This window comes from Aethalodelphis obliquidens, unplaced genomic scaffold (genome assembly GCF_003676395.1).
Source record: "Aethalodelphis obliquidens isolate GAN/ISIS:26980383/991018 unplaced genomic scaffold, ASM367639v1 scaffold63, whole genome shotgun sequence".
Classification (NCBI taxonomy): domain Eukaryota; kingdom Metazoa; phylum Chordata; class Mammalia; order Artiodactyla; family Delphinidae; genus Aethalodelphis; species Aethalodelphis obliquidens.
The window spans coordinates 2,400,844-2,428,155 of record NW_020838007.1 but is presented as its reverse complement, the minus strand read 5'-3'; the positions used below and the strand labels follow the sequence as shown (position 1 = coordinate 2,428,155).

The following is a 27,312-nucleotide window of genomic DNA, read 5'->3' as shown; positions in this document are numbered from 1 at the left end:
CCCCAAAGGGACATACCTCCCAGTGACCACAAGAGCTAGGGGTGGGGTTGGGACACCGCTCAGCTGCTCTGGCCTTCAGGGCAGCTCTAGCCAATTAAGGACCACCCCATGGCCAGAAGAAAGACAGACCAGCCATTTCCTTTTGGACATTTTGCTTTATGCTTTCAGACAATCAAGGCTCACCCCTATAGCCATGGCCCAGCTGCCACCTGGGAGGTACACAAAGGGTGGTGGCCACCCAAAAGTGGCCTCAGCATAGGCTCCCCCTGCCCTCTGCCCCCTCAGTACGGCTGTGTTCACAGGATACTTGCACCCATACATGGGACAGAGGAAGGACTCGGGGAGGCCTCAGTGAGGCTCACCTGCCTCCAGTGTGCACAAAGCTTTGGTTCGAGGTGGTGCATCTGACTGTTTTAAGGGCAAACAGTTATAGTCAAATGGTTATTCACAACTGCAGACGGGGCAGGACAGAAGCAAGTGTGTAATTATAGCAACTCGATTTGCGGACTCTCTTTTACAAAGGTCGGCACAGGCGCCAGCCTCAGTCACGGTGGGTGGCAGGGCATAGAGAATACTGTCTCCTGTAAAAATACCACCCACAGGGGAGGTGTCAAGCACTGTGCCATGAGCACACGGTGCCCTGAACAGATGCCAGGGGCGGGGAGCCAACGGCTCACAACCAACTTGGACTGCTGGGACTCAGTGGGAACAAATGTACCCCACACCTGTCCATAGGGGCCACCTAGTCACCTGGCTGCACCAGACGGCTGCTCTCAAAACCCAGTGCCGCCCCAGCATGCTCGCACCAGCTCTGGACAGGAGCACCAGCATGTGAACACACTGCACTGAGGGTCCTCGTTTCCTCTCAAATCCACGAGCTAAAATGCATTAACTGTTCACATCTGCTACGTGATTCCAAATCTATCTTCTACTCTCACTGTAAAAGTTTCTTTCCAAACGCTAAAATATCATAAAAGCTTTAAAAATTGATGGGTGGACAGACTTGACTGTGCAAAAATTTAGTAAAAAATTGCCAGAGGCCAGCGAAGGTGAGGGGCCTCAGTGTCTAAGAAGGCATGTTTTGGGGGCATTAAGACTTACTCAGAAGAATGGACTGCACCCCCCAGCCCAGGCAGGGGCAGCAAGCTGGGCAGGGACAGGTGCCTTCATCCACGTCACGGGCAATGCATTTCAAGGCAAAGAATGATCACCTTGGTGGTTTGCCTACAGCCTCTGAAAAATAGTTCTGATACTAAGTTGTGTTTATTTTAAACCAAAGAGGTCTGAAATACTCCTTCCTAACTATAACTTTTTCGGAGAAAAAAGGAAAACCCAGGAGGCGGGGAAGGGGATGGGGTGCCAGCGTGCATCTTCTGGCCAGGTCCCTACGGTGCCCGTGGGAGCACCAGGCGCAGGGCTTTCTCATTTCATGTCATCCAACTATCATTTCTTGTCAGCGCCTGTTACATACTAAAATTCATGAAAACCTTCATAACACCAGTCTGCAGCATGTCCACACAAGCAGAGGTCCATGGCGACCTCCCACCTTTCTGTGTCCACCTGTGTGGCAGGCTGAGTCGATGCTTTAACATGGCCACCCAGACCTGTGGGTGGCCCCCAAGGAAGAGCTGCGTGGACCTGGCTGTCAGACACGCAGTGGCAGGGGACCGTGGACTGGAGACCCGGGGCTGCAGAGTGAGGGCAGGTCTCCCCCGCAGCAGAGCTGGCAGCCCCTGAGCCCGGACCACCAGCCATCACACGTCCACAGTGCACAGGGGCTCGCCGCCAGGCTGCGCAGATGCCACAATGGACATCTTGGGCTTCTTCCGCGTCTCCTCCTGGAAGAACAGCCAAGGTCAGGGATGTAGGCGACATGGGAACCTGCAGCCCAACCTCGGCGAAAGGCCGGTGGCGGGGCTGCAGAATGTGCGCGATCGCAAAGCACCACGTGCTGGCACTTCTGTGGGCATCAAGACGCATGCCCGGGAGTGGAGGGTCAAGGAGGTCACAGCCACCAGGGGTTTGAAGCTGCCCCGACAAGCCCTACAGGGACCCCACATCAGTGCATAGGAGGCCAGGGCCACCAGCTCTCCAGCACTGCCACAGCCTGAGAGCATGCGGACAGGCCTCACCCTCTCCTCCGCCAGCCTCCGCATCTCCTCCTGCAGTTTGCTCAGGATGTGCAGGTTGGGCTTGTTCTTCCGGGCAAACTGCTGCAGCTCGATCACACTCTTGTCCGACGTCTCCTGGGGAGCAGAGCCCGCTCGCAGGACCGTCTGGGGTCACCCCTCCCTTGACCCGCCTGGATGGCTGCCTGCCAGCTGTTCCCCACTTCTGCCACTGCCTCCTGCGCAGGGTGCTCCCCCGGCCCCCTTGGCCTCTGACATAGCCACTGAGCAGGCACTCGACATGCCCAGAGCCCTCAGGCAGGAGCAACCAGGACACAGCCTCAGCCGGGGGGACAGCACACTGCAGGACAGAACTTGCCCCGGCACTGCGGCCCCTGGGAGCCTGTGGGGCCCAGACGCTGAGCTCCCTGCAGGCCCGTCCAGGGTGAAGAAGCCATATCTGAAGATGCCTGCTGGCCGTGGGTGCCACACTCCCCTGCCTCTGGATGGACCCCTTGCCCGCCAGCTCCAGGGGGCTCCCACCACGGGCCCAAGCAGGCTTTCTCCCCTCACTCACAGCCCAGCACAATGCACAGAAGTAGAGCACAGACCCGAACGCAGAGGCTCAGCAACACAGGGCCAAGCACCTCGGGGCCCAGTGTCCCCTCCCCTCACCCACCCTGTCAGGCCGAGAGCAAGGAGCTCTTCACTGACAGCCTGGGGGTCACCATCCACAGTCCCCACCCTCCACACCCACCACTCACAGGGGTGCTGGTGACCCAGACCGTTTCTGTAAACATCAGGGAAAAAGTCAACATAAACCTCGCTTCCCTGTACTTCTCTCCACCCCAAACACAAAAACCTAAGGGTATTGGCTAAAATCTTGAGATCTTGGCCCAAAGAGCAGAAACAAAACAGATGACACACATGGGCTGTTGAAAGTTGGTGGCCAGGGAGAGCTGTCTGTGTGTGGTCTGCTCGCTCTCCCTCTAGCCCTGGCCCGCACCCCATCCCCTCCCCATGCAGCCAGAGCCCAACTCTGCCCCCGGCCCCCTGTGCCAGAAGGGGACCCCATTACCTGTTTGACCATCTTGCTGCTTTCACGGCCATACATGCGCAGCAAGGACCCCCAGTTCTTGACGTGTGGGTGCAGCAGCTGAAGGATCTTCTGAGAAGCTAACTGTTTCCCAACTCGCTTATTCTTGCCTGAGAGGAAATGTAGAGAGAGGGAGTCACAGATACCAGCCATCCACAAGGCCACCTCGTCCAGACAGGGGTGCTCCCGACGGGAGGGGGCAGAAGGCGCAGCCGCTGCACTGGGCACAGCACCTCAGCCCGGCCCATCCTGCAGAACAGCCCATCAGAAGCTCGGGGAGGCCAGGACACACCCAAGGCCATAGCTTATGAGGCCTCCCGGCCCCCAGCCCACATCTGCTGACACAGAGGACGCACCTGCAGGGCAGACACAGGGGTGGGGGAGCATCCAGAGGGCATCCTGTGCTGGGGACGTTTCTAGATGGAGAGAAGGTGGGGCCAGGGTGCAGAACAGGCCTGGAGAGCAGCAAGGGCCTCTGGCTCAGATGGGGGATCTATCCTATGCCCTGCCCACCTGCTCAGGGCTGGCCTCAGCAAGGAATGGTGTCTGCAGGGCACAGGGCACACCCAGGGCCTGCTTGGTCATGACCTTCTCACTTACCCAGTGCTGGTCTGTGTTTACAGTTTACACAAAGTTTCTTTGCAAGTAAGGTTATAACCAAACACCAGATTAGGTGAAGAGCACAGTTGGTGCCCAGCAACAGCAGAGGGCCCTGCGGGGGGCTCTGCTGCTGTCTTAGGAGGCTCCTGCTCCCTTTACAGGGACCAAGGGCTGGACAGGGGCAGTGGTGGCAGCCGCTGGGGAGCAACACAGCCCAGCCAAAATGACCAGCCCGGGGACTGGACACCCACAGCTGCACTCAGGTCAGCTGTGACTCAGATGTGGACATAGGATGCTGTGGGCACAACCGTGGGCAGTCAGCATACAACTGAGGCTCGGCTGATGCCAGGGCAGTGGTCCTCGGGATCACTGAAAGCCTGTGTGTGGGTGTATTGGGGGAGGGGTGTGTGTCTTACACCAGCCGCGCACTGTGTGCTTGCCACACGCCATGACATATTCACTCTTCTGGTTTTTACCAGGAACCACTTCAAACTTGATGGAGGTGTCCCCCATCCCATGGTTTCTGTAGGAGAAAACAGACAGTAGGTGACATCAACTGACGGGGAGGAAATGGCTGCTTCCAGAAAGCCCTCCAAGGGCCCATCAAGACAGAACCAACCCTTCTCCCCAAACCGCTGCTCCAAGGAGGGACTCTCCCACCACACGCCATCCAGCCCCTTGGGTGGAAGGGTGCTGGGCACCCAAGAGAGGCCCCCATGCCCGATGGCCAGGGAAGCGCCCCCCCCCACTTACCTTTTAAGGCACTCATGGAGGATCTGGTAGGGAGATAGCAGTCCAGCCTTGCTGGTCAGCTCGTAGACTCGCGAGTCCTCGATACTGATGTGGTTAAAATACTACAAAATGAAGCAGCCGGTCATAGTGCTGGCCACTCCCGTGGCCCCGTGAAGCGGCTCCCGTGCTGCCGCCTCCCCTGGGGCCTCCTGCCCCCACCACTACCTCTCGGAGACATTGCATCCCACATCCCACACCTCCCCACCCAGATGCCCGAGACACAAACGAGGAATGGCAAGGGCCGGGCTGCCTGCCGCTGGCCTGGGGAGCCCATCCTGAATCAGAGGCTGATCAGACGACCGGTCAGAAGTCTAAAGACACACAACCTTCGGAAAAAAGCTTGAAAACCATCATAAGTGAGGTTATAGAAGAGAGAAAGTGACCAGACACGGCAGAACAGAAACGTGACCAAGGTTCTTAAGAGGCGACGCCCAACTGGTTCAGGGAAGAAAAAGGAAGCTGGTGACAGGGGCATTGCCAGCCCAGAGGCCGCTCTGACCCCATGGCCCCCGGCTCCCACTCAAGAGTGTGGGCCCCCTCCCTGGTTGGCCATAACGGAGAACCACATGCTCCTTTGAGGCCTCTCAGAGAGGTCCCTTCCCAGACTGTCCAGCTTCTAGGGCCCCTCGGCTTGTAGCAGCATCAACCACAGCCCTGCCCTCTTCATATAAAAGCCTTGGAACCTGCTGCTCTGGCAGAGAGGGGGCTTCCTCCCCACCCAGCATCAGGAGGAGGCCCTGGTTCCAGCAAGCAGGAAATCATCCCCCTCTAAGCACAACCCCGCCCCCCCAGCACCTCAATGGGTCCGCCAGCCAGAGGCACCCCGAGCCCCTTAGTCAGGGTGTCTGCAGAGGCATCGCTGTGTGAGCCAGGCTGCTCAGACCCCTGGCCACGAGGGATGAACCCAACCCCCAGCACCACCCCTCCCCGGGCACTGGGGGAGGCAGAGGACAAGGCTGGAAGTCCAACCTCCGACTACATGATGGTTCCCCTGGCAACCAACCCCCATCCTCGGGGCTTCCAAAATTCACCTCCTGAACATGAACTCAGGCGTAGTTGAAGGGGTTAGAATAGAACGTTCCCTTCACTTTTATCAACTGGAACTATTTCAGGAACTGGAGACAAAAACCAAACGTTAATTTATTTACTACGTTAGAAGGTCCCACCAGGAACCAAGGACAAAGACCAAACGTGTATTTTATATCAATATCACAAACACATACACACCTAACAGCCCCAAAATACATGAAACAAAACCTGACAAGTGAAGGGAGCAATAAACAATTCAACAGTAACAGCTGGGGACTCAACACCAGTCCAGACAGAAGACCCACCAAGAACGAGAACAGCAAACCCCACACCAGCTCTACCCACAGACGCCTGTTCACTCCACTCAGAAACACACAATGCACATCCTCTCAGGCGGTCACAACACAAGCCTCAATAAACTTAGAAGGACTGACTGAAATCACAAAAACTATGTTTTTGAACCACAATGGAATTAAGTTAGAAATCAATAACCAAAGGAAATTTGGGAGATTCACAAATATATGAAAAGTAAATGCTCCTAAAATAACCGCTAGTTTAAAGAAAAAAATTACAAGAGAAATCAGGAAAATACCTTGAGACAAATGACAAAAGAAACACAACATATATTAAAGCAAAATTATGGGATGCAAAATAGTACACAGAAGAAAATTTATAGCTGTAAACTCCATATTTAAAAAGAAGACCCCAAATCAATACCTTAATCTTAAGACACTAGAAAAAGAAGAACAAACTAAACCCGAGGCTGGCAGAAAAAAAGAATAATAAAGGCAAGAGCAGAAATAAATAGAGAATAAAAAACCAATAGGAAAAAAAATCAACAAAACCAGAAGTTGGATATTTGAAAAGACGAACAACATCGACAAACCTTTAGTCAGACCGACCAAGAGAAAGGAAAGACTCAAACTGCTAAAAATCAGGAATAAGGGACTTCCCTGGTGGCGCAGTGGTTAAGAATCCACCTGCTAATGCAGGAGACACGGGTTCGAGCCCTGGTCCGGGGAGATCCCACATGCCGCGGAGCAACTAAGCCCATGTGCCACAATTACTGAGCCTGTGATCTAGAGCCCATGAGCCACAACTACTGAGCCCACGTGCCACAACTACTGAAGCCCACGTGCCTAGAGCCCATGCTCTGCAACGAGAAGCCACCACAATGAGAAACTTGTGCACCCCAATGAAGAGCAGCCCCTGCTGGCTGCAACTAGAGAAAGCCTGCGTGCAGCAATGAAGACACAATGCAGCCAAAAATAAAAATAAATGAAATAAATTTATTTTAAAAAAGTTTAAACAAAAGGATCATAACGGAATACTATGAATGTGTATTTGCCAATAAATTAGATAACCTAGATCAAGTGGGAAAACTCCTAGAGAGACACAAAATCCCAAAAGTGGCTCAAGAAGGAGTAGAAAATCTGAAGATGTATAACAAGCAAAAAGATTGAATCAGTAAATAAATAACTTCAAAACCAAGCAAAGTCTAGGCTTGGACTGTTTCACTGGTGAATTCTACCAAGTGTTTAAAAAATTAATACCGGGACTTCCCAGGTGGTCCAGTGGTTAAGTATCTTTCTTCCAATGCAGGGGACGTGTGTTTGATCCCTAGTCAGGGAACTAAGATCCCACATGCCGCGGAGCAACTAAGACTGTGTGCTGAAACCTCAGAGCCTGCACGCCACAACTAGAGAAGCCTGTGTGCTGCAACGAAGACCCAGTGCAGCCAATAAATAAATAAATAAATGAAGGAATAAATATTGTGCTTGCATGGTATATCTTTTTATTTTTGGCTGTGTTGGGTCTTCGTTGCTGCGTGCGGGCTTTCTCTAGTTGTGGCAAGCGGGGGCTACTCTTCATTGCAGTGTGCGGGCTTCTCATTGAGGTGGCTTCTCTTGTGGTGGAGCATGGGCTCTAGGCTCACAGGCTTCAGTAGTTGTGGCACACAGGCTCAGTAGTTGTGGCGCAGGGCTTAGTTGCTCCACAGTATGTGGGATCTTCCTGGACCAGGGCTCGAACCCATGTCCCCTGCATTGGCAGGCGGATTCTTAACCACTGTACCACCAAGGAAGCGTGTGGTTTATCTTTAAAAAAAAAAATTAAGGGCTTCCCTGGTGGCGCAGTGGTTGGGAGTCCGCCTGCCGATGCAGGGGACACGGGTTCGTGCCCCGGTCCGGGAGGGTCCCGCATGCCGTGGGGCGGCTGGGCCCATAAGCCGTGGCCGCTGGGCCTGTGCGTCTGGAGCTTGTGCTCCGCAATGGGAGAGGCCACAACAGTGAGAGGCCCGCGTACCGTAAAGAAAAAAAAAAATTAATACAAATCTTTTGCAAATCCTTTGCAATGAAAGAGGAAGCAACACTTTCCAACTTATTCTATGAGGCAAGTATTACCCTGATACCAACACCAAAGACATCACGAGAAAAGAAAATACAGAACAGTACCCCTTATAAGTACAGCTGCAAAAATCTTTAACAAATACCAGTGAGCCAAACCTATCAACGCATAAAAATGATTATACACCACGACTGAGTGGGATTTATCCCAGGAATGCAAGGTGTGTTTACCATTCAAAAGTCAATGAAACACCCCCCCACATCAGTAAAGTCAAAGACAAAAACCACGAGATCATCTCAACAGAAACAGAAAAAACAAAATCCAACACCCATTCTTAACAAAAACTGTCAACAAACCAGGAGTGGAAGAAACGTCCTCAATCTGATAATACTCACAGCTCACACAGCACGTGAAGTGGAAGAGGCCAGTCGCAAAGGAACATACATCGTATGATTCCACTGACAGAAGACGTCAGAATTGGCAAATCCAGGGACAGAAAGTAAATGAGTGGCTGCTGGGGGTTGAGGGGCTGGGAACGGGGAGAATGGGGGTGGCTGCTAATGGGGACAAAGTTTTTTTTTGGAGTGATGAAAATATTCTGAATGTACAAAAATCCACTGTACTGTGTAGTTTAAAAGGGAAAAATGTATGGTGTTATAAAAAAGAATGCATTGTTCAGAGTGAGAAGCCCTTGCTACAAATAACCATAGGACCATATTTACCCAAAAAACTTTACAAATAGTTTTAAATGGTTCTTAACATAAAGAACAATCTAGGTTTTGCAGCCTCTGCCTCAAAGGCTCACTCCACTTTGGATCTGCTGTCAGCGGAGCATGGCTTCCTTCCGAAACATTTACCCGCAGCTTCTCACAACCCTCGGCAAGACACAAGGACAGAATTCTCTGACAAGAACATTTCCTCTGCTTGCAAAGACAAGCAGGTCTCCTCTTTGATGAAATACAAGAGACGGAGCACCTGGCACCTGAGCGATTAAACCCAAGCACAGTCTGACACCAGGGTGGGCTCACAACCCTCACCTCCAGCTCCTCGCTGTCTTTGGGCTTCTCCTCAGAGGTCTGTTTAACAAAGTCTGGGATGAGGATTTCCAGCGTGGCCCGGGCTGTGGAAAGAGGAACACTGAGGGTGAGGGTGGGGTCCCCACGGCCGAGGGAGCCTGGGCCCCGGGGACAGAGCCCCAAGGGCCTGCACGTGAGGCACAGGCAAAGGGTGTGGTGGGGAGCAGCAGCTGGGCCAAAAGGACACTCTGGGGAGGCGCCTGCAGGCCCGAGCGCAGGGGTGGCGAGAAGCCGAGTGCAGGCACCCCATGAACAGGGGTGCAAAACGAAGAGCACGTGGGGAGGAGCATGGGGTGGGGGTGGGAGGCGAGGCGCCAGCGCCATGACGATGGCCCCACCCACCATGGGACCCTCACAGGCTTCTGCTCCGAGACCCCAGGAACACCCCACTTGTGAAGCAGGAAGAGCCTTTGGAGAGAATCTCTCTGAAATTGACAGGAGACCTCCTGGGGATTGGGCAGAGCTTGTGGACCCAGCACAGCTTCACACGGGGTCAGCCAGACAGTAAGGTGGGGTCCCATCACCCTCGGCATTCACCACCAGAAGAGAGCAAGGCCCAGGGGCACTCTGAGCCCCGGAGCACAGACACTCCACCAACCCGAGACTCGGTGAGACTGCGATAAACGCTCCGCACTCTGTAAGAGGCAGAGCTGCTCTGAAGACAACGCGGCGATGGGGGTGCCGGGGCCCGGGGTGCATCCATCACGTGCCTGCGATGTGGTCCACTCCCCAGAAGAGGCCAAATAACCCTGGTGCTGGGGCTAAGCGGCTTCTGGAAAAGCACGCCAACAACAAGGAGTGCCAGGAATATAGCCAGCAGCAGGACACGGGCAGGAGGAGCATCAGACTTCCACCAAAAACCACCAGCTTTCCCAAGGGCCTGCTTGGCTGTGTTCCAGGAGTGGCAGTCCCAAGTCTGGAGCTGGAAGGACTTCGAAAAATGGTCCTCATGGACATCAAAACCACCTGAGGAAGATGCCACCTGTTCTCCTTCTCAGCACACCCCTGCCTTGCTGGGTTTAAACAGACAGTGCCCTGGGCTCAGGCAGCACAGAGCAACCAGCATCTGTGAGCGCTGGGGACAGGGCGGGAGGCGCTGGCCCAGCCATCTGAATGGAAAAGGGCCTCTACTTTCATTTCTCACGTTTTACTTTTTCTATTTGAATCTTTTCCAGTGAGTACATAATTTAAAAAGATCCAAGTAGATGATTACATAAATAAAACAGACTTGCCCCATCCACAGCCTTCCCTAGCCATTGGTGGGCCAACACGGGTCTCTGACACCAAGCAGGCACATTACCAGCTTTATTCTTCGCGAGTTTTTTGCTGCTTGCCGTTCCAGATCCATAGGTCACACCATCGATGGTCACCGAGGCACCAAAAGGCTCACTTGGGTTCTCTTAAAATTAAAATTACCATTTTAAAACACACTTGCCAAGACATTAAAAGCATACGTGCACACACACAATGTGCTCGCGCTGACAGACAAGACGAGGTGGGGGTAGGGCTGCTGCTGGAAGGCAGAGGCCTGCGGGGGGGTCCCTGAGGCACTGGGGTGGGGCTGAGGGACAGTCAGCAGGCAGACAGCATGGCCAGGAAGTCGAGGGGGACAGGGACCAACGTCTGAGAAAGATGGACGGAGGAGTGCAAGGGGTGGCATGCAGACATTGTGAGCCAGAGAAGCAGGAAGACAATAGTGGACGCTGAGCTTCTGGTTTTCACTAAGGAGTGATGCGGGCGGCCAGAGGACAGCTTGTGGCCATTGCAGGGCTGCAGCCCCTCCACCCTCGGAAGCGCAGTGGGAAGGGGGTGCGGGGAGGTGACCATCTGATCCCCCTCGACCTCCCCTCTCGTTCCTACCCAGCAGAGGGGAATGACAGTCAGCTCCCACCTCCCCAGCAGTGACCCCAGTGACGTGCTTGATGCTTTAGGAGTGAGATGGGGAAGGTCACACTCACCACATTCAAAGAAGTTGTACACAGGGCGGACCTTGAGGACACGCTGCATGTACTCGTGCAGGATGCAGACCTCCGACTTCCCATTGGGGTTGATGACAAACTCTGTGACAAGAGGGGCCGTCTCAGCAACAGCGGGGACTGCAGTGACCACACCCCAGCCCGCGGGGAGAGGACCTCTGCGCCGCAGGGCAGACACAGGCCGATGCAGCACCCTTGGAGCACACATCCCAGGAACATCAGACCTGTGAGTTCCGTTCACCTTTCTTCGTGGGCGCGTCCTGCACAGACAGAGTGATGAGCTTCTGATTGGCCGGCAGGATGGGCCTCTCTGACTCAGCCTGTTTTCGCTTCATTTCTCGGTTGAACTGCCGACGCTCAGCCCATGTCCTGAACTTCTTCACGGTAACTTGCTCGAAGTCAAAGCGCTTCTCCAGGTAGTTCCGAAACTCCTCGAGGTCTATACGGGATTCACCAGAGACCCAAGTCACGGGTGGAGGTCACGCCCTCCACCCGGTGAGCAGGACAGGTCCCAACCACACGATACCCCCTTCCCCTTTCCTCTCCAAGGGCGAGGGAAGTAAAGAATCACGTCCCTTCATTCTGCCAGCTCAAATTACCCTGCCAGGTCCCCTAGGGACAAATTTCTGGCATGTCCTTTAGTTTATTTAGAACAAGAATAAGAATACAAAAATAAAAAAACAAAAACGAATCTAAAAAAAAAAAGCCAACCGCAACCAGCCTTTGGGACCTTTCTCCCCACATGGAAACAGGTGCTGGACGGCCAGCAGCAGCCGAGGCACCACGTGCCCACCATGGCCGCCCCCACGCCCTGCAGCAAGTAGGCAGCTCAGGGCCATGGCACTTGTTCCACCTCTCCCCCAGGACCCCAGGGCTTCCCATCAGTCTTGCTGGCGCCCTGCCTGCACCCCTCCTCCCACCAGGCAGATGCCTGAGATTCCACGTGAGCTACAGAACAACGTGCTTGCACACTTAGTGACAAACCAAAACCACATAGTTCTTTACACATGAGTGCAGAGAAGCGAGTCCGGAAACAAGAGCCATGAGGTCAGAGGTGGGAGGCAGTTGTTTTCAGAAAAACAGGAGCACACTCAGGTGTGTCCTGCATGTGCGGAAGGACGGTGTGAAGAGGCAGACCGCCAAGTAGGAGTCTTACAGGGAGGGCTCCCTTCCAGCTGTGTCCCGAGAACAGCCCATCCGCTGACAGAGCTAGCCGGGACGGGGAGCCAGACACCACTGTCCCCCTCCTCAGCAGCAGCCCCAGCCCCTCACATGCAGGAGTTCCCAGACAGGCCAGGCAGTAGCAGAGTGAGAGACCCCGAAAACGCATGGGGGCTAAGACAGCCTGCCACCATGGAAGAGATGCAGGAGGGACAGGGAGGAACGCCCCACACCTGAGAGCAACTGAGGGTCTGAGAAGGGGGTGGCATCCACACCACGTGGTGGAGACGCCCACTCTGCGCACTGGTACACCAGGACTCCGTGCGAGCATGTCCCATTTTCATGAAAAGCAAGACTTGAGGAAAGATCGCGAACGTGACCAGAGAAAAAGGCCATCTGCAGGGCAGCACCAGTGTGCGGGTCGGGAGCAAGAGGTCAGCAGGCAGAATCTCCTAAGCTCAGGGAGACGGCCTCTCCAGCCATGCGGGAGTGGACAGGCAAGCATGGACAGGTCCCTTCCTCCTCAGGGACCAAGTTCACTCTGGAAACTTACCAACTGATTCATCTTTGCACACTTCCACCTTGGCCTTCACTTGCCCCAGAGCCCCGGGGGCGGCCTCGGCCGCCAGTGGATCCTTCTCATCTGGGGGCCCCAAGTCAGCCCCCAAGGAGTCGGGCTCTTCCAGGGGGAGCTCCAGCTCTGCAGATCGGCTCAGGGGCTTGGCAGGAGACACCTCCCCACAGGCGAGCTCGCTGTTCTGCTCCCTTTCCTCATTGTCTTTCATTTTCTTGTAATGCAGACAGGGGATGCTACTCAGAGGAGGGTCATGTTTCTGTGGACAGTGAAATTGCAACACAGATTACAAGGATGGCCCCAAACATCTGAACGTCCGGTGCCTTTCACCTGCCTGTCTGGCTGCAATGCAACGTGGGCAGACATGCATGCTCCTCCTGCAACTTATGAGACTAAATTTATGACTGATGTGTCCCCTACCCGTATGCTTCCCGTTCCCAAGAAGTATGGCCTGGACCAGGTGACCACCCGAGACTCTCGGTGCAGGTACACGGGGACTCCGGAGTTATGGAACGTCATGATCCACCCGTCCGGCAGTGGTTCCGTAGGTGGACGGCCACGACCTGCACAGAAGACAAGAACACCCTGCGATCACTTAAAGACACTTGTAACTGAGTAAGAACTGTCAGGACGTTTCCAAAGTTACAACCCGTGTCAGAAACAACAGCAAGGTGGACCCAACGTTACAGAGAACCTCTAAAATGTAGGAAGGGGGAACACCCCGCTCTCCACTAGAGAAAGTCCCACCCAGCCCCACCTGCAAAACTCTGCTCTCCCTCTGCTGCTGTGCCTGTCCCTCTGGGTGTGACCCACAGGCTCCAAGTCCCTCCGTGCAGCAGGAAGCTGTCCACCCTGCTCACTGCTATACTCCCCAGCCTAGAACGGCACAGGCAGGCCTCGGAGCCTAGAGCAGGGTTCTGCAAGACACAGGGCCTCGCCACAGCTCTGCCTCCACGGCTGGCAAGCACCGTGGACACTGACTCCCCGCCCGCCTCCCACAGGTGTGGCCAGAGGCACCGCAGGGCCTGGGTAGGCTTCGCTAGTAACTGCACATCTGTGGATCACTGCTCCCTGTGACCAGGTGACAAGCCTGTGCTGTTCGAGCTGCTACTGACAGCCCTGGCTGCTGAAAAAAGCACATGGCAAAGACTTAAGTAAAACTTACTTTTCTTACAGGTATTGGGAACAAGTTAAAAATTCAGAAATGGAAGTGAAAAACCAAGTGAAATCTAAAAAGACACATACGAGATGAAAACAGCACCAGCTATTCTCACAGAAAAGGGAATGACACCCTTGTGCCAGGTCTGACACCCACACGTGGCCAACACCAGCAGACACCTGTGTCAGGACGGCCCTGGGAGGGAATGTGAGGTTGGACACGCACAGACCCCGTCAGGCACCCCCATGCCCACCGCGGGCTGGGCTGGGAGCTGTCTGCAACCAGCTATGGGCTAAGTAAGGAGAAGGAGGCACTCACACAGCTCAAGCTGAGCACATCATGGGACAAGGCATGTCTGCGATAGTGAGCTGTCACAGAGTTGGCCCAGCTGCCCGGAGAGCTCGCGTGCATCTCATAGTCTGTTACTGTTCCTGTTGCGGCCCACTTGGCAGACGCGCGGCCCAGCACTGCCAACATGTCCGCTCCGCAGCCAGGAGACTGTACGTCGGCCACCCTCGGTTTCCTCCCATCACGCTGGCCACCTGCGCTGGTGCTCAGCAGAAGATGTAACCTGTGTGCCTGAGTCCTGTGTCCCTCCAGCCCCTTTCCACCACCCACCTAACACCTCCACCTAGACACTGAGAGGTGCCTCCAGGCCAAGACAGAAACAGACACGGAGACCCCTCAGACCTCTCCGCATCAGCAGGGGGGCTGCACGGGCCAGCTCTGGGCACCCCCTGACCGCTCCCCACCGCGTCTCCGACCCCTCCACCTCTACTCAAAGTGCAGGAGTCACACGTGCACCGCGAGCCGTGCTTTCAGACCAGACTGTGGAACGAGTCCTGCTTGCTTCCAGTGGCTCCCCCGACACTTGGCACAGAATCTAGAACCCGGACTGCAACCATCACCAGCCACCACGCCGAGCAACTGCCTCTGGGCCCAGCATCCATAACCCTGGATGCCCCCTCCCCAGGGATCTGCCCAACCCCCTCAGAAGGCCTCTCCCCACCACGCCGCACAAGCCCAGCTGCTCTGGTTTCCACAGCACCTGCACCACCTGCAGCTGGGCCATCATGCATCTGGGTGTGTCCTCACATCTTGTCTGTTTCCTATCACCAGACAGGGCCCTCCTGGCCTCAGACACACACCTGCTGCCTGACACCGAGGGCTCTCATGCCCATACATGCAAAGTCCCGTGAACACTCGCTACTTCCTGGCCCGACTCACTTTTGAGCACTGTTTTAATCTTGGTCATCATTGGCTGCACACTTGTCTCTCCGTCTGATGGGTGGTCGCTGTCTCCTCCATATTTCTCCTCCATCCGCCTCTTTTTGGGAGCACAGAGGCCCTCTTCCAGCAGAGCATCAACATCGTTGTCAAAATCATCCTGCAAAATATGCTGTTCAGACACCACAGCCCCCCGGTGCCCTCCAGGCAAGTGTCACAGTGTCACTGACAACGACACAGAAAGGAGGCGCTCTCGGGGGCCTAGGTGTGCCTCTATGTTGCGTGATCATCTGAAAAACAAATGGAATGAAACCGCCAGCTGAAGCACACGCTCAGGCAGGTGTGCGTGCCACCAGGGAGCGTGGCCAGCAGCTCCTTCCAACTCAGTTGGGACAAGGGTACGAGGCAGACCTGTCAGCCAAACTTTTCATTAGCAAAGTTTGAAAACCTGGACTCCTGATGGCTTTCTCTTTTCACATTTACGTTTCCACCTCCTGTGGGTGTTCTTTCCTCTGCAACATCAGCTTTACAGAGATGCTGCGATTCCCAAACACCTCTCTTTGGGTTTTGCTAAGAGTGCTCCAAAGGAGGGGACACCGACATACCTCGTAGGAGAACTTCAAGGCCTCTTCGTCCACTCTGTCTCTCTGCACGATCGCTTTAGCCGTGAGCCCGCCTGCTCCTTCTTCATCTAGCTCCAAATTGTCAGTAAAATCTTCTAACTCATCCAGCACTGCGTACTCCACTCTCTTTTCCTGATCCAGCTCATTCTCCTCATCCTTCTTATCCGCACTCTCACCCCCTACGCCTACCCCGTTACCAACACTCCCGCCAAAGGGACAAGCATGCACGTCTCCACTGACAGGGCTAAGGGCCAGACCGCACTCTGCCCGCGCGTCGCGCTCCGCTCCCGTGTACAGCACCTTCCTGTCCTTACTCCTGCAGCTCTCGGTAAAGCTCACGCTAATCTTTACATCCTTAAGCAACTTAAGGTCAGGGGAGAACTTCCGGACCGCAGGTGCGTGCCGGGCGGTGCGCGGGCTGTGGCCACTACAGTTCGGGTCTACGAGGAGGCGGGCCTTAGAGAAGGATCCTTTGGAGAGAAGAGAAGCTCCGTAGAAGTTGAGCGGGTCCTCAGCAGGGGGTTCGGCCTGTCCATCACCACCAGAGCCAACGTCCATTACCTCTGCATCACTGGACGTTTGCAGGGGAGGTGGTGGAGACTGTCCACGGGGCAGCGCTCGGAGGGGGCAAGCTTGGTTCTCCATCACCGCTCCTCCTGCGGGCTCACGCGGGAGAGGAGAGGGGCTCTCACATGTCTCCATAGTAAAAGTGGTTAAGACTATTTTAAAAGACCAGAGTTTTAAAAAACCTTACATAAATCTATACAGCTAACATGCACAAGTCCGTCGAGACCCGGGTGCCGTCCTGCCCGCGCTGCACACGCTGGCGGCTTAGTCAAGCTGGCCACATTGCTCTTTTCATTAATGTAGACAGCTTTTAGAACCACTGCCTCAATTATTGGAAATCACAATGCACTCAGCTTAAATGACTGACGACTAAGCGAGTCTGTCCTCAAGCCGGAGGGGCACCCGTCTTCCTCCACCTGCAAAGAGACGTAAAGGCGTCGTCACAACGCAACAGAGCCCTCCGCGTCCTGGTACCAAGAGCCCAGTGCTATTGACAGAGCAGTGAAAATTTAAAAAGAATGCTGCCCAAAAAGAGAACCTTCTATGCTTCAAAACAATCGAACTTTACTTTTTTCTTCAGAACCTAAATTGTACCTTAAGTCCCAAATTAAATACTTTATTAATTGTCCACTGTAATTCCAACTTGAGAAACACAAAAACCATATTATGTTTAGGCTCAAAAAGGATTAAAAAAAAAAATCCTCCACTAAACTTCACCGCAGCACCCCCTAACTCAGTTTTTACAAGGCAAGCCAGCATGCAATGCAAGGCTGCCCTTTCCAGAACACACAGAAGGTGTGCGGCTTCCCTCCAGCACCAGAGCGACATGGATCCACTCACCTGCGAGGGCCGGGTCAGTCAGAGGGCAAGCGGGAGACCCTCGGCTCAACTCTGCGGCACTAGGGCCAGGGGTTCTGTCACCCGGGACCCTGGGGCACGTGGATGGGGACAGTGATGCAGCGGGCTGGGGGAGCCAGAGGTGGCGTGGTTCTGTTCCCGGGAGAGGTAGGGGTGGTGACCGCAGGGAAGGGAGCCCAGCCAGAGTGGGTCGGGGGAGCCGCAGGAGACAGCTGGAGCCAAGGCACGGGGAGTCCTGGGAGCCGCCCGGAGCCTGGCTCCATCCTGGGGGGCAACAAGAAGCCACTGGGAGTGAAGGGACCCTCAGGCCACAATTCAGTCCCTACTTGAGAAGGAAGGCCAACAGCTGCGCCAGGCATGGTGCCCGTGCCCTCGAGAACAGCAGAGACACAGAGTTGACCGCACTGCTGAGTGGGCAGAGGTGGAGAGCTGGGACAAGGGGGCCCTGACGACCAACGAGGCCTCTCCCCGGAGGGACAGTCAAGCAGCGCCTGCAGAGGAGGGCGCCCCGAGCCTCTGGGCAGACCTGGCCAACGGGGCTGAGGCCGCCAGGACACATCAGCCAGGCGGTCACCCAAACCGCAGGAGAGGCCGCCCAGAGAGGGAATGCAGACCGAGAAGAGGGCTGAGGACGCAACTCTGGAGAAGCACAACGGAAGGGAAGACACAAGGCTGAGAAGGCAGGGCAGGGGGCCATCCAAACACAGGGGCCTGCAGGAGGGAGGGCACCCACCAGAGCAGAAGCACGTGCAGAAACGCACGCATGTGCTCACATGTACACCCCCACACCGTGCAGACACACGCACAAACATGCCATATGCACGCGGATGCAGACACATGTGCGTGCCCATGCCCACTCGGGGCAGCTTGCTGGTTGCAGACAGAACAGTAAACAGCAGACACCACATGTTTAAGAAGTTTACAGTGAAGGGACAGAGCGTGGTGGTTGAACTTTGAAGGGGACATAACATAAAAACCAGAGACTTGTTTAGATTTGATTAATTCATCCAACAACTACCCAAAGACTACCTACTCTGATGGGGGCACTACCATGAACTACAGGGCAACAACCACTGACTGTCAATCTATTTCCTAGATTCTAAGATGTCTTCACATTTCTGATTTCAGTGGGAATTTAACATAATACCTCCCACACAGGTATGTCTGTCAAAGGTGCTAAGGACCAAGGAAACATAGCACACAAATGATGACAGACTCAGAACCGCAGTGATCGCTGAGGAGGCTGTAGCCAGACACACACGAGGAACACTGAGTGGAGTAGGGCCAGTCTCCTGGCACCAAGAAAGATCGTTTCAGAGAAGGACAGAAGGTCAGCATACCCAGTGCTACAGAACACAGATGTGACCAGGACCAAACCCCTTGGCACCAGGCAGGTCTGCAGAGACCCTAGCAAGAGCCAACTCGTGATTCTGGGGCTAAAAAGGCTAACATGAAGAGATGTGAGGAGACGGGGGGCACTGAAGACACACTCGGCACAGGACGGGGACACCTGCTACCACGTTCAAAGGCTAAGAGCAGCGTGAAGCCAGGATGAGAATGATAAAAACTGAAGAATGGAAGAGCTGCACAGAGTGGAGTCTCCAAGAAGCCATGGAAAGTGTGGTCCTTGGAGCTCAGGGAAGCTGCCCAGCCCCAGGGGCAGCAGCTCATGCTGAGGGCTCCACAGCAGGCCATCCTAAGCAAGCTCCTTACCATCCCTGTTGCCTGTCGGTACCTATCAATACCTTCCAGGTGGCACACACATACCATTTTAGATGCTGAGGGCATGAGACAGACAAAACCCCTGGCCACAGAGCTCACGTTTTAGCAGAGAGACTGACAAGTAACAACTAAGAAAAACTGAGAACCGTTCAAGAAAAAACAAAGTAAGGAGTTGGGGAAGGGGAGGCAGCTTCAAAACGGGTGGGCAGCAAAGGCCTCACAGCCAACGTCCACCTGAAGGTAGAGGAGTGGGCCGGGTGGGTAGCTGGGGTGGGAGGAGGGGACATTTCAGGCAACAGCGAGAAGAGCAAAGGCCTCCGGGTAGGAGCGTGGGGTGGCAGGTGACAGCAGTATGCCCAGTGGGGAGAGAGGAGGCCAGATCAATGAGGGCGAGGGAAAGCAGGACTCTGGCTCTTATCTTGAGAGATGGGCCACTGGACAGGAGGGTTCAAGCGGTGAGGTCACATGATCCAAGGTCAGCAGTGGCAACCAACCCTCAGGCAAGCCCTGTTCTAAGCACTTTAGGTACTGTCACTCACCAGCTCTCACACAGCACTGTGAGAAAAAGTTAAGGATAGAGAAATGAAGCAACTTGCTCGAGGTCACACAGCTAGAAAATGGTGGAGCTGCTTTACCACCCAGGTAAGCTGGCTCCAGTCTGTACTGCCTCGGGATTACAGTCTTGCAGTTTAAAAGAAACACTGTAGGTCCAGAAAAACCCCAGGTGGGTGGACAGTAGGAGCAAGGGTGAGAGCAAAGAAAAGAATAAAGAGGCTCACCGGGAGCTTGGACCAGCATGTCACGCTGGAGGTGGTGAGAAACTGTCCTGAGGGTTGCATGGAGGCCTAGGAGTGACTCCATACTCAAGGACAGAGATGTCACATGCAGAGGTGGTGAAGGCAGCATGGGGAGTGTTTGGGGTGAGTGAAGATCACAGTTTAGGTTTACACATGGCTACTTGGCATCAAAGTAACGCGGGGGGATGTGGAAGAGGCAGCCACAGGCATAAGGCTGCAGCTCAGAAGGGAGGCGAGGGCTGGAGATGGAGATGCAGATGTCAAGGAGAGACGGCATTAAAGCCAGGAGACTGGACGAGATCACCAAGGAGTAGAGGGCAGCTCCAACCTGAAGCCGAGACTGGGCAAACCAGTCAGACTCACTTTCGTACCCCCAAGGTCACGGTTAGATTATAAAACCCCTGGGAAGTGCCCTGCACAGTGGCTGGCCACAAAAGGCTCAAAGGGTGGCTCTCCTGCCATCGGCCTCACTACTGCTTCAGCTGACTGCACACACGGATGCAAACCTTGCTTGCCAAGTGGACCATAAGCCAGCAGCAGACTTGCAGCAGGCTCCCCTGGATCCCGACACAGGGTAAAACCGAGACGCTTGGACAGTGCCCTTCACTGGAGTCCGCTTGCTGGGCTGGCATGGAGGTGCCGTCTGTGATGGTCCAGCGCTGTGGCTGCTGCCTTTCGCTCAAGCCTCTCGGCGCTGCAGCCTCCCGCCCAACCCAGCAGCAGTATGACCTCATCCCGTCCTTTTGTCATCCTCCATCGGCCTCACATCCCGCACTTACAGGCGGCACTGCCGACTGGCCATTCACTCCCTCTGGTGGGTGACCGCCTGTAGCAGGGTTTGGCCCACTCTACCGCCGCCAGGAAACAGGATCCCCGCCTAGCGGTTGGCCTGGCACAGTCCCCAGCCCCAGAATGGACTGTCGTGCACCGGGTAACAAGGTACATGCAAGCATGCAAACGACAAATCAAGTTCCTACCCTGAGCAACCCAAGTCCATCGGACGACACCTGACAGGTACCTCTGTCAACAGGTTGCCACCTTCCACTTATTTCTATCATGGTCATTGTTACGACAAAACCACATCCTGATCACCTACGTGACACTCAGTCCGTGAGCATTTGGTGAAGACGGGCGACTTCTCAGATTTCCCAAACTGTGTTACACCCGGCAGGGTCCTGGGCGAGCACCGCCCCTGTTGGTACCTTTCCCGCCTGAAAGCCATCTACGGCTTCGGGCACGCGGGACGAGGGGCCTCCTCACACCCCGGTGTCTGCCCGGGCGGAAAGCGACCGGCGCGGCGCCCCCCGGCCCGGGGCCCGCCACCGCCCCCGGCCCAGCCCAGACCCCGGCCCCCGCGGGCCCCCCGCCCGCGCTCCGAGGCCCGTGGCCATGATGCTTCACAAAGGCCGGGACTCGAGAGGCCAGGCCCGCCCGCGCCCCCCCGCCCGCTCGACCCCGGCCCGCGGCCTCGGCCCGGGAGGGAGGGAGGGGAAGGGCGCGCCTCACGCAGGCCGCAGCGCCGCCCGCCCGCCCGCCCGCTCGGCCGCGGGGCGCCCCTCGCGCCCCGCACCTACCTCCGGCGCCCGCGGCCGGCGCGAGCTGCCCGCAGCCCAACTGCAGCGGAGATCCCTACTGCCCGGCCGCCGCCGCCGCCGCCGCCGCCCTCCAGAAGGGCCGCGCGGGCGCTCTCCAGTCGGCGGGACCCGCCTGCCGCGCGGGGCGAGCGGAGGGCGGACCTTGGCGCGCGCGGCCAATCCTGCGCGCGGCCGCCCCGCATTGGGGGAACCGCAGAGCGGGCTGCAGAGGCAGCCAATCGGCGGCGCGCGGCGCTCCCGGCCACGGCGCGCGGCCCAATGGCGCGACCACGTGGGCGGGACCAGGCGCTGAGGCCGCGGCCGCGCTAATGGTCGCCGCCGGGGCGGGGCTCGCGGCGCGGAGGACGGCGGCCGCGAGGGGCGCCGGGAACGGGGAGCGCGGGTGACGCCGGGAACGGGGAAGCGCGGAGGACGCCGGGAACCGGGGGTAGAGGGTGCCTCTCCTGTGTGCACGGTGAGGACGAGACCGTACACATAGAGACATCACCCGTTTTCCATTTAAAAGCATTAAACGTAACCACTAGGGGAAAAAAGACAAGTGTGCGCAAGTGTCTGGCACTTTTCCATTTGCTGATCCTGCGCGAGGAACCTTGACAAAGGTGCTGAGCCGTGGAGCAGGGACCGCTCTTGCTGAGGCGGGAATTCCCAGGAACGCCGGGAACACGCTCTCCCGTCTGCAGCCGGCACGGTGGCTGCTGCAGACAAAAGCCAGGGGTGCTAGACAGAGGGCAAAGAATGAGAAACAGACGGGGGTTGTCAGTTTGGCAGAGTTGCAGAGTTCCCACCCGCCCTAGACTCTCACTAACGGCAAAGTGAATACAGTGATTTTTCAAGAAATAACCTGGGAGACCCCTTCACCAGGTGACCTAAGGTGCACACGACCAACATCAGAGGATGCACTTGAAAGTCGTGTGTTGCTTTGTGTGTTAATGATGCCTCGATTAAAAATGAAAAAAGCACCAGTAAAGGGACGTATGGACGGCTTCCTGAGAGGGACATATATCCACATTAAAGCCCCAAAGGCAAAACCTGAATGTAATCGTGAAGAAAGATCCAGCAAACCCATAGGAGGGCCCTTCTACCCAAAAAACGGGCCAGTGCTTTTCAGAAAGTGTCAGGATTGTTCAAGTCAAAGACAGACTGAGGAGCTGTCTTGGACTGAAGGAGAGACAACTAAGTGGGATGAGGGGTCTGAACTCAGACAAGGGTTATTAGCAGGACAGTTGGTAAAATTCAGAAAAGGTCAATGCTAATTTCATGGTTGTAATACAGTTTACTGTGGTTAGGTAAAGTTACAGTCGGGAGGAATTGTGCAAAGGATATTGGATTCTTTGTTCTATTTTTTTCAAGTTTGTGGCAAGTTGAAATCATTTCCTACAAAAAAGTGGGGCAGGGGTGCTGCAGGTGACTAAGCTGGAGGCCTACCCAGGCCCTTCCCTCCCTGCCTGCCCCTCTGCTTGTCAGACTGCGCCAGGGGACAGCACCAGGAACCCCAGTGGACACCGAGCCCTGTAAGGGTCTGGCTCCTGGACTCAGCCAGCTGCTGACTTTGTCCAGTGCAGTCAGAGCCCATGGGAACCCTCAGCACACCACCCTCCAACTAGCCACCTCGCCACGCTTTGTTGCTTGGTGAGGTGGGGACCCTGCCTACCCCAGTCAGACCTGAAACAGCCCTGCACACTACAGCCAACTTCCACTCGGCCTGGCACCAACTGGGTGATGGACAAGGACCTTACCACGGGACCTCCCCACCATCCCCACCTGGCTCCAGCCTTGGAGTCACAAAGATCAACACCTGGAAGTTGGAACTCCAGCCCAAGCTGGGGGAGGAAACCTTTCCCTCTGGAGAGCGTGGATGATGCCATCTGCTGGCAGATGAGACCAAAAGATGGGATGATGGGGGGATGGGGGGGCGGTCTCTGTGGGCAGAAGGCCAGGAGCCCAGGCCCGCATGGGATTAGACCCAAGGTCTCCTGTGTCCCTAGGCTGGCCATGTGTGCTCGTAGACATGCCTCTGCCTCGCTCAGCTCCACGCCTCCAGCCTCTGTGCCTGCACACCTCCGCTTGGCTATCCTGGAGCCGGAGAACAGAAGCAGCTCATCTGGGAAGGGGCAGAGTCTCTGCCCAGGAGAAGAGACCCATGTTGGGGACTCAGGGATCAGATGCATCTGGTGACAAGTACAGAGGCCTTTCTGGGCATGTCAAAAGCAATTCTAGGAGACAGCTTCCCAGGGTCCCAAACCCACCTACAGCACCGACCTCACTTCCAGACACTGGCCTGAGCCAATGGGGCCTGGGAAGGGCCAGCACTGTCATCCTCAGCTCTAACATCTACCTGGCCTGGGCATCAGGATACAGGGGTAGACAAGAGAGGAAAGGTCCCGACTTCCTGGAGCTCTTGTTCCGACAGGAAGACACAGAAGAAACAGTCAATCAAAATGCACAGCACATCAGACAGCGCTTTCTGTTACAGAGCAATGCAGAGCAGGGACCAAGGGAGGGAAGACTGCCTTAGACAGGTCGACTGCCCGGGACTTCAGCAAAGACCTGCGGGACACGAGGGGGAGTGCGGTTTGGGTGTCTGGGGAAGGAGCCCTTCAGGCAGAGGGGACAGCGAGAGCAAAGGCCCTGGAGCAGGAGCAGTGGCAAGAGCCAGGGCAAGTGAGGCGAAGGCAGGGGTGCCAGGCAGCAGGGTGAGCCGGGTGTGGCAGGACCCTGAGGACCACCTCGCCCTCATCCTCTTCCCTCCTGGCCTCGTGGCTCTGCCTCCCCACCCACCTGGGGACTGAGGGGCTGTTACTGTGTCTCCCCAAGCCTCAGTTTCCTTGTGTGTAAAGCAAGGTCACAATTTTTTAATCTTGCTTGGGCTGCCATAACAAAGTACGACAAGTGAGGGGCTTAAACAACAGAAATTTATTCTCACAGTTCTGGAGGCTGGACGTCTGAGAGCAGGGTGTCACAGGGCCCTGCTCCCTCTGAGGGCTCCAGGGGAGGACGTGTCCCGGCCTCTCTCCCAGCTTCTGGGGTTCCTTGGCGTGAGGCAGCCCAGCTCCAGTCTTCACAGACGTCTGCCTGGGTGCCTGTCTGTCCCTGTGTCCACGTTTCCCCCTTTTTATAAGGACACCACTCATATTGGATTAGGGCCACCCTAACGATCCCATTTGATTGATTACCTGTGGAAAGACCCTAACAAGATCACATTCTGAGGTATTGGTTGCTGGGGTCCAACATATCTTTTGGAGGGCACACAACTCAGCCCATAACAATAGAAACAAGTCTTGGGCTGCCCCTTCCTCAGGGGCTCCAAGCTGCCAGGGAGCCCAGGGCAGGCAGGGGCAGAGGGGACCATGACAAGTGTGGGGAAGCTTTTCCTGTGCAGGCCCGTCCCTGGGGCAGCGGCAAACATCTGAAAGGCTCTTCAGATGGCTTTGTACCCAGTCCAGCGGCGCCCCACGAGGGCAGACCTGCCTGGCCAGGGCAGGCGCTGGTGTGGGGACCTGGTCCATTCCATGGTGCGGGGTGGCCTGCTAAAGCAGACAGAGGGTGTTGGCAGTGCCGGAGCTGGGAGCCTGGCTAGCTATGGCTCAGCTGGACACGTGGGTGGGGGGCACAGGCTGCATCATACTGGGAGCCCCTTCATGCCTGGCTGTGGGGTGGTGAGCAGGAAGGGAGAAGGGATGGAGAGGCAGGTTGGGCCCAATCAAGGTCTACAGCCCACCCGAGCAGTCACTGCACTGAGAAGGCCAAGTTGGGTCGACCGCCGAGGCGGAGGGAAGCCTGAGTGTCAGCATTGGACACAGGACCCCCGAATGCCCGGCCCCAGCTGGGGACAGGAGCTCCAGGTGCTTGCCCAAAACAAGGGCCCTGGGGTAGGACAGACTCTACCTGCTCTGTTACCCAAAGCCCAGCCCTTCCTGCCATCCCCTGGCCTCCACGGTCCAGCCCGTGTGCACGGCTCCCCGGGGCTCCCACCTGCACCCGGATGAACTCCTGGCTTCCGTCACAGTGCTCAGGAGGCCATGAGCAAAAGGGAAATGTGGAAGAGCCCTGCACCGGGGTCTGGGCCCCAGGAGCTCCTGGGGGCTCCCGGACAGCAGCTCTGGTCATCCTGTCACAGAGTCAAGGGCCTGGAATGCACTGGCTCACCACGGCCTCAGAGTTTTATTATCAGCGTCTCACATTTAAGTACAGAGTCTTATTATGAAGTTTAACTCCCTAGGAGAAGGGAAATGGCAGGGGCAACTGTGTCCCCTCCCTGAGATGGGCCTGCCCGGAACCCATGATCCCCCTGCACAGGTGGAGGCCTGAGAGCCTGCTGAGGCGGCCCATTGCATATGGATGCTCCCTCACAGGATAGCTCCAGGCACAGGACCCCTCGGCACCCACAGAACCACCGGACCCACCCAGCGGCCTGTGCCTCTGCTATGGAGGAGGTTTTCCTCATTCAAATGTGGCCTGTGTCCTCTCCAGGAGCAGGGCTGGTGGTCAGGAACTGGCTACGCCCAGGAGAGGAGGGGCCGCTTTGAAACAGACATCCACTCTTGTTGTCGGGATCACAGCAAGACTCACTGGCCAGAAGCACGTGTGGGTGTTGAGAGGCACAGCTCTGCGTGTCTGGCTCGCATGGGGGGTGCATGCCTGGAGCGTGTGTGTGTCTGAGCACGTGTGTACACGTCTACTGCCTGTAACGTGTGTGCGCATGCATGATGGGTGTCACGTGTGCCTTGTGTGAGCTTCTGTGCATGGGCCGGGGGAGGCACAGCACACCTGGGCCTGCCGTACACCTGGCCATGGGCCTCTGTCATAAGGCTGGACCCCGAGCTTGACATGGGGATGCAAACAGTTCACACACATCAGAGGGCTCTGGCCCTGGGGGACGCTGGCTGAGTCACAGGCAGTACCTGTGACAGGGCCTCCCGGGAGCCCCGGCCACACCCGGGTGGGGGTTAGCTCTGCAGCCTGAACTCGTGGGTGCTGGTCTCCCAGCAAGAGGGGTCCGTGCCCAGCATGCTTCGCTCTGTGAAGGTCACGTGCCCATCTGCATCCACAAGGATGACCGTGTTGGTTCTGAAAGAGAGCATGAGGCCTGCGTTCAGCCCGCTGCCCCTGGACCCCTGCACGCCAGTCAGAGCCCCAAATGGATCAGACCAGAGGTGCGAGGGGCCTTGCTGGGCACTGGCCTGGCTCGAGATGGGTCACAAAGAGCAGCAGCCTCTGTCTCGGCGAGCAGAGGGTCCCCTGTGAGGCATCAGGGTCTTGAGCCGCAGGTCCTGCAGGCCCCTGCCCACAAGTCCTATCACCTCCCCTCTGAAACACCCCCAGGCCGCCCTGCCCACCCTCTGCAGCATGAGCCCTGATCGCCCACCACTCTCAGCAGGGTAGGCCCTGGGCTGACCAGGCACCTCCCTGCTCAGAACCCCCAGGGCTCCCAGCACCACCACCGGGGACTGCCCAGACACCTGCAATGGCTTCTAGACAGGGTGGAGGTGGGGAGGAGCTGGGCAAGATGGGCTCCTCCAGGGACAGGAGGGCGCACCAGCGGCCCATCCGTCGTACCTGGTGCCGTAGTCCGGGCAGCGCACACACACAGCTGCGTACTTGCTAAGTATGGGCTGCACGTACTCCCTGCCCTGGTCCTCAATGGCTGGGTCTGGCAGCTGCCTGAAGGACAGAGGAGGGGTCACCACTGGCCGCCCCAAACCTATCCCCGCCAACGCTCAGCCACAGCCCTGCAGCGCCTGAGGAGCCCACCAGCCTCAGAGAGGGGCTGGGGGAACCACAAGGGTTGTTCCGGGCACTTTCCAGGTCAAGGCCTCAAACCTCCATCTAGCCTTTAACTCAGGGCTCCATTGTGGGGGCCAGTCCCTGTGCTGGGGCCACCAGGAGCTTCCCAAGGCCCAGGGACACGAGCTCATGGGCTCTGTCCGGTCAGAGCCGTGCAGGCCCTGTGGAAGGACAGTAGCCACCTCTCAGAGCTGGCGGGCGGGGGGGGGGGGGGGGGGGGGG

General features: G+C 56.5%; 2 protein-coding genes across 13 annotated transcripts in view; both read right to left on the bottom strand.

The window, feature by feature from the left end:
• Positions 1-135: 135 nt before the first annotated feature.
• Positions 136-21,419, bottom strand: DGCR8 (DGCR8 microprocessor complex subunit). 5 transcript variants are annotated; one of them, XM_027088467.1, is made up of 13 exons: positions 15,750-17,418; positions 15,145-15,304; positions 13,179-13,321; positions 12,738-13,017; positions 11,265-11,462; positions 11,006-11,107; positions 10,348-10,446; positions 9,009-9,091; positions 4,558-4,658; positions 4,221-4,327; positions 3,187-3,314; positions 2,133-2,246; positions 136-1,838 (listed from the first exon to the last, which is right to left on the bottom strand). In XM_027088467.1, exons 1-13 carry the CDS (start codon positions 16,467-16,469, stop codon positions 1,755-1,757), a joined length of 2,319 nt encoding a protein of 772 aa, XP_026944268.1. In that variant the 5' UTR covers positions 16,470-17,418; the 3' UTR covers positions 136-1,754. The 5 variants fall into 5 exon arrangements, with proteins under 5 accessions (XP_026944268.1, XP_026944271.1, XP_026944267.1 ...); XM_027088470.1 differs by lacking the exon at positions 10,348-10,446 and having other exon boundaries at positions 15,750-17,425; XM_027088466.1 differs by lacking the exons at positions 136-1,838; positions 2,133-2,246 and adding an exon at positions 21,286-21,419 and having other exon boundaries at positions 2,253-3,314; positions 15,750-16,750.
• Positions 21,420-24,199: 2,780 nt separating this feature from the next.
• Positions 24,200-27,312, bottom strand: part of TANGO2 (transport and golgi organization 2 homolog) — a 29,141-nt gene continuing 26,028 nt past the window's right edge. For 5 of the 8 annotated variants that reach the window (XM_027088491.1, XM_027088490.1, XM_027088495.1 and 2 more), the window contains 2 exons: positions 26,863-26,967; positions 24,200-26,373 (listed from right to left, as the gene is read on the bottom strand). In XM_027088491.1, coding sequence (XP_026944292.1) covers positions 26,253-26,373; positions 26,863-26,967 — 226 coding nt within the window. In that variant the 3' untranslated portion in view covers positions 24,200-26,252. Of the gene's footprint in view, positions 26,374-26,858; positions 26,968-27,312 lie in introns of those variants that run through there. The other 3 variants (XM_027088487.1, XM_027088488.1, XM_027088489.1) reach the window with 3 other exon arrangements.

Excerpts from the sequence above, each read along its gene's own strand:
- DGCR8 (XM_027088466.1), bottom strand. The coding sequence starts at position 16,469 with ATGGAGACATGTGAGAGCCCCTCTCCTCTCCCGCGTGAGCCCGCAGGA. Across the intron at positions 15,305-15,749 it reads CCTTGAAGTTCTCCTACGAG|GATGATTTTGACAACGATGT; the intron begins GTATGTCGGTGT and ends CATATTTTGCAG. Across the intron at positions 4,659-9,008 it reads AAGACAGCGAGGAGCTGGAG|TATTTTAACCACATCAGTAT; the intron begins GTGAGGGTTGTG and ends TTCATTTTGTAG.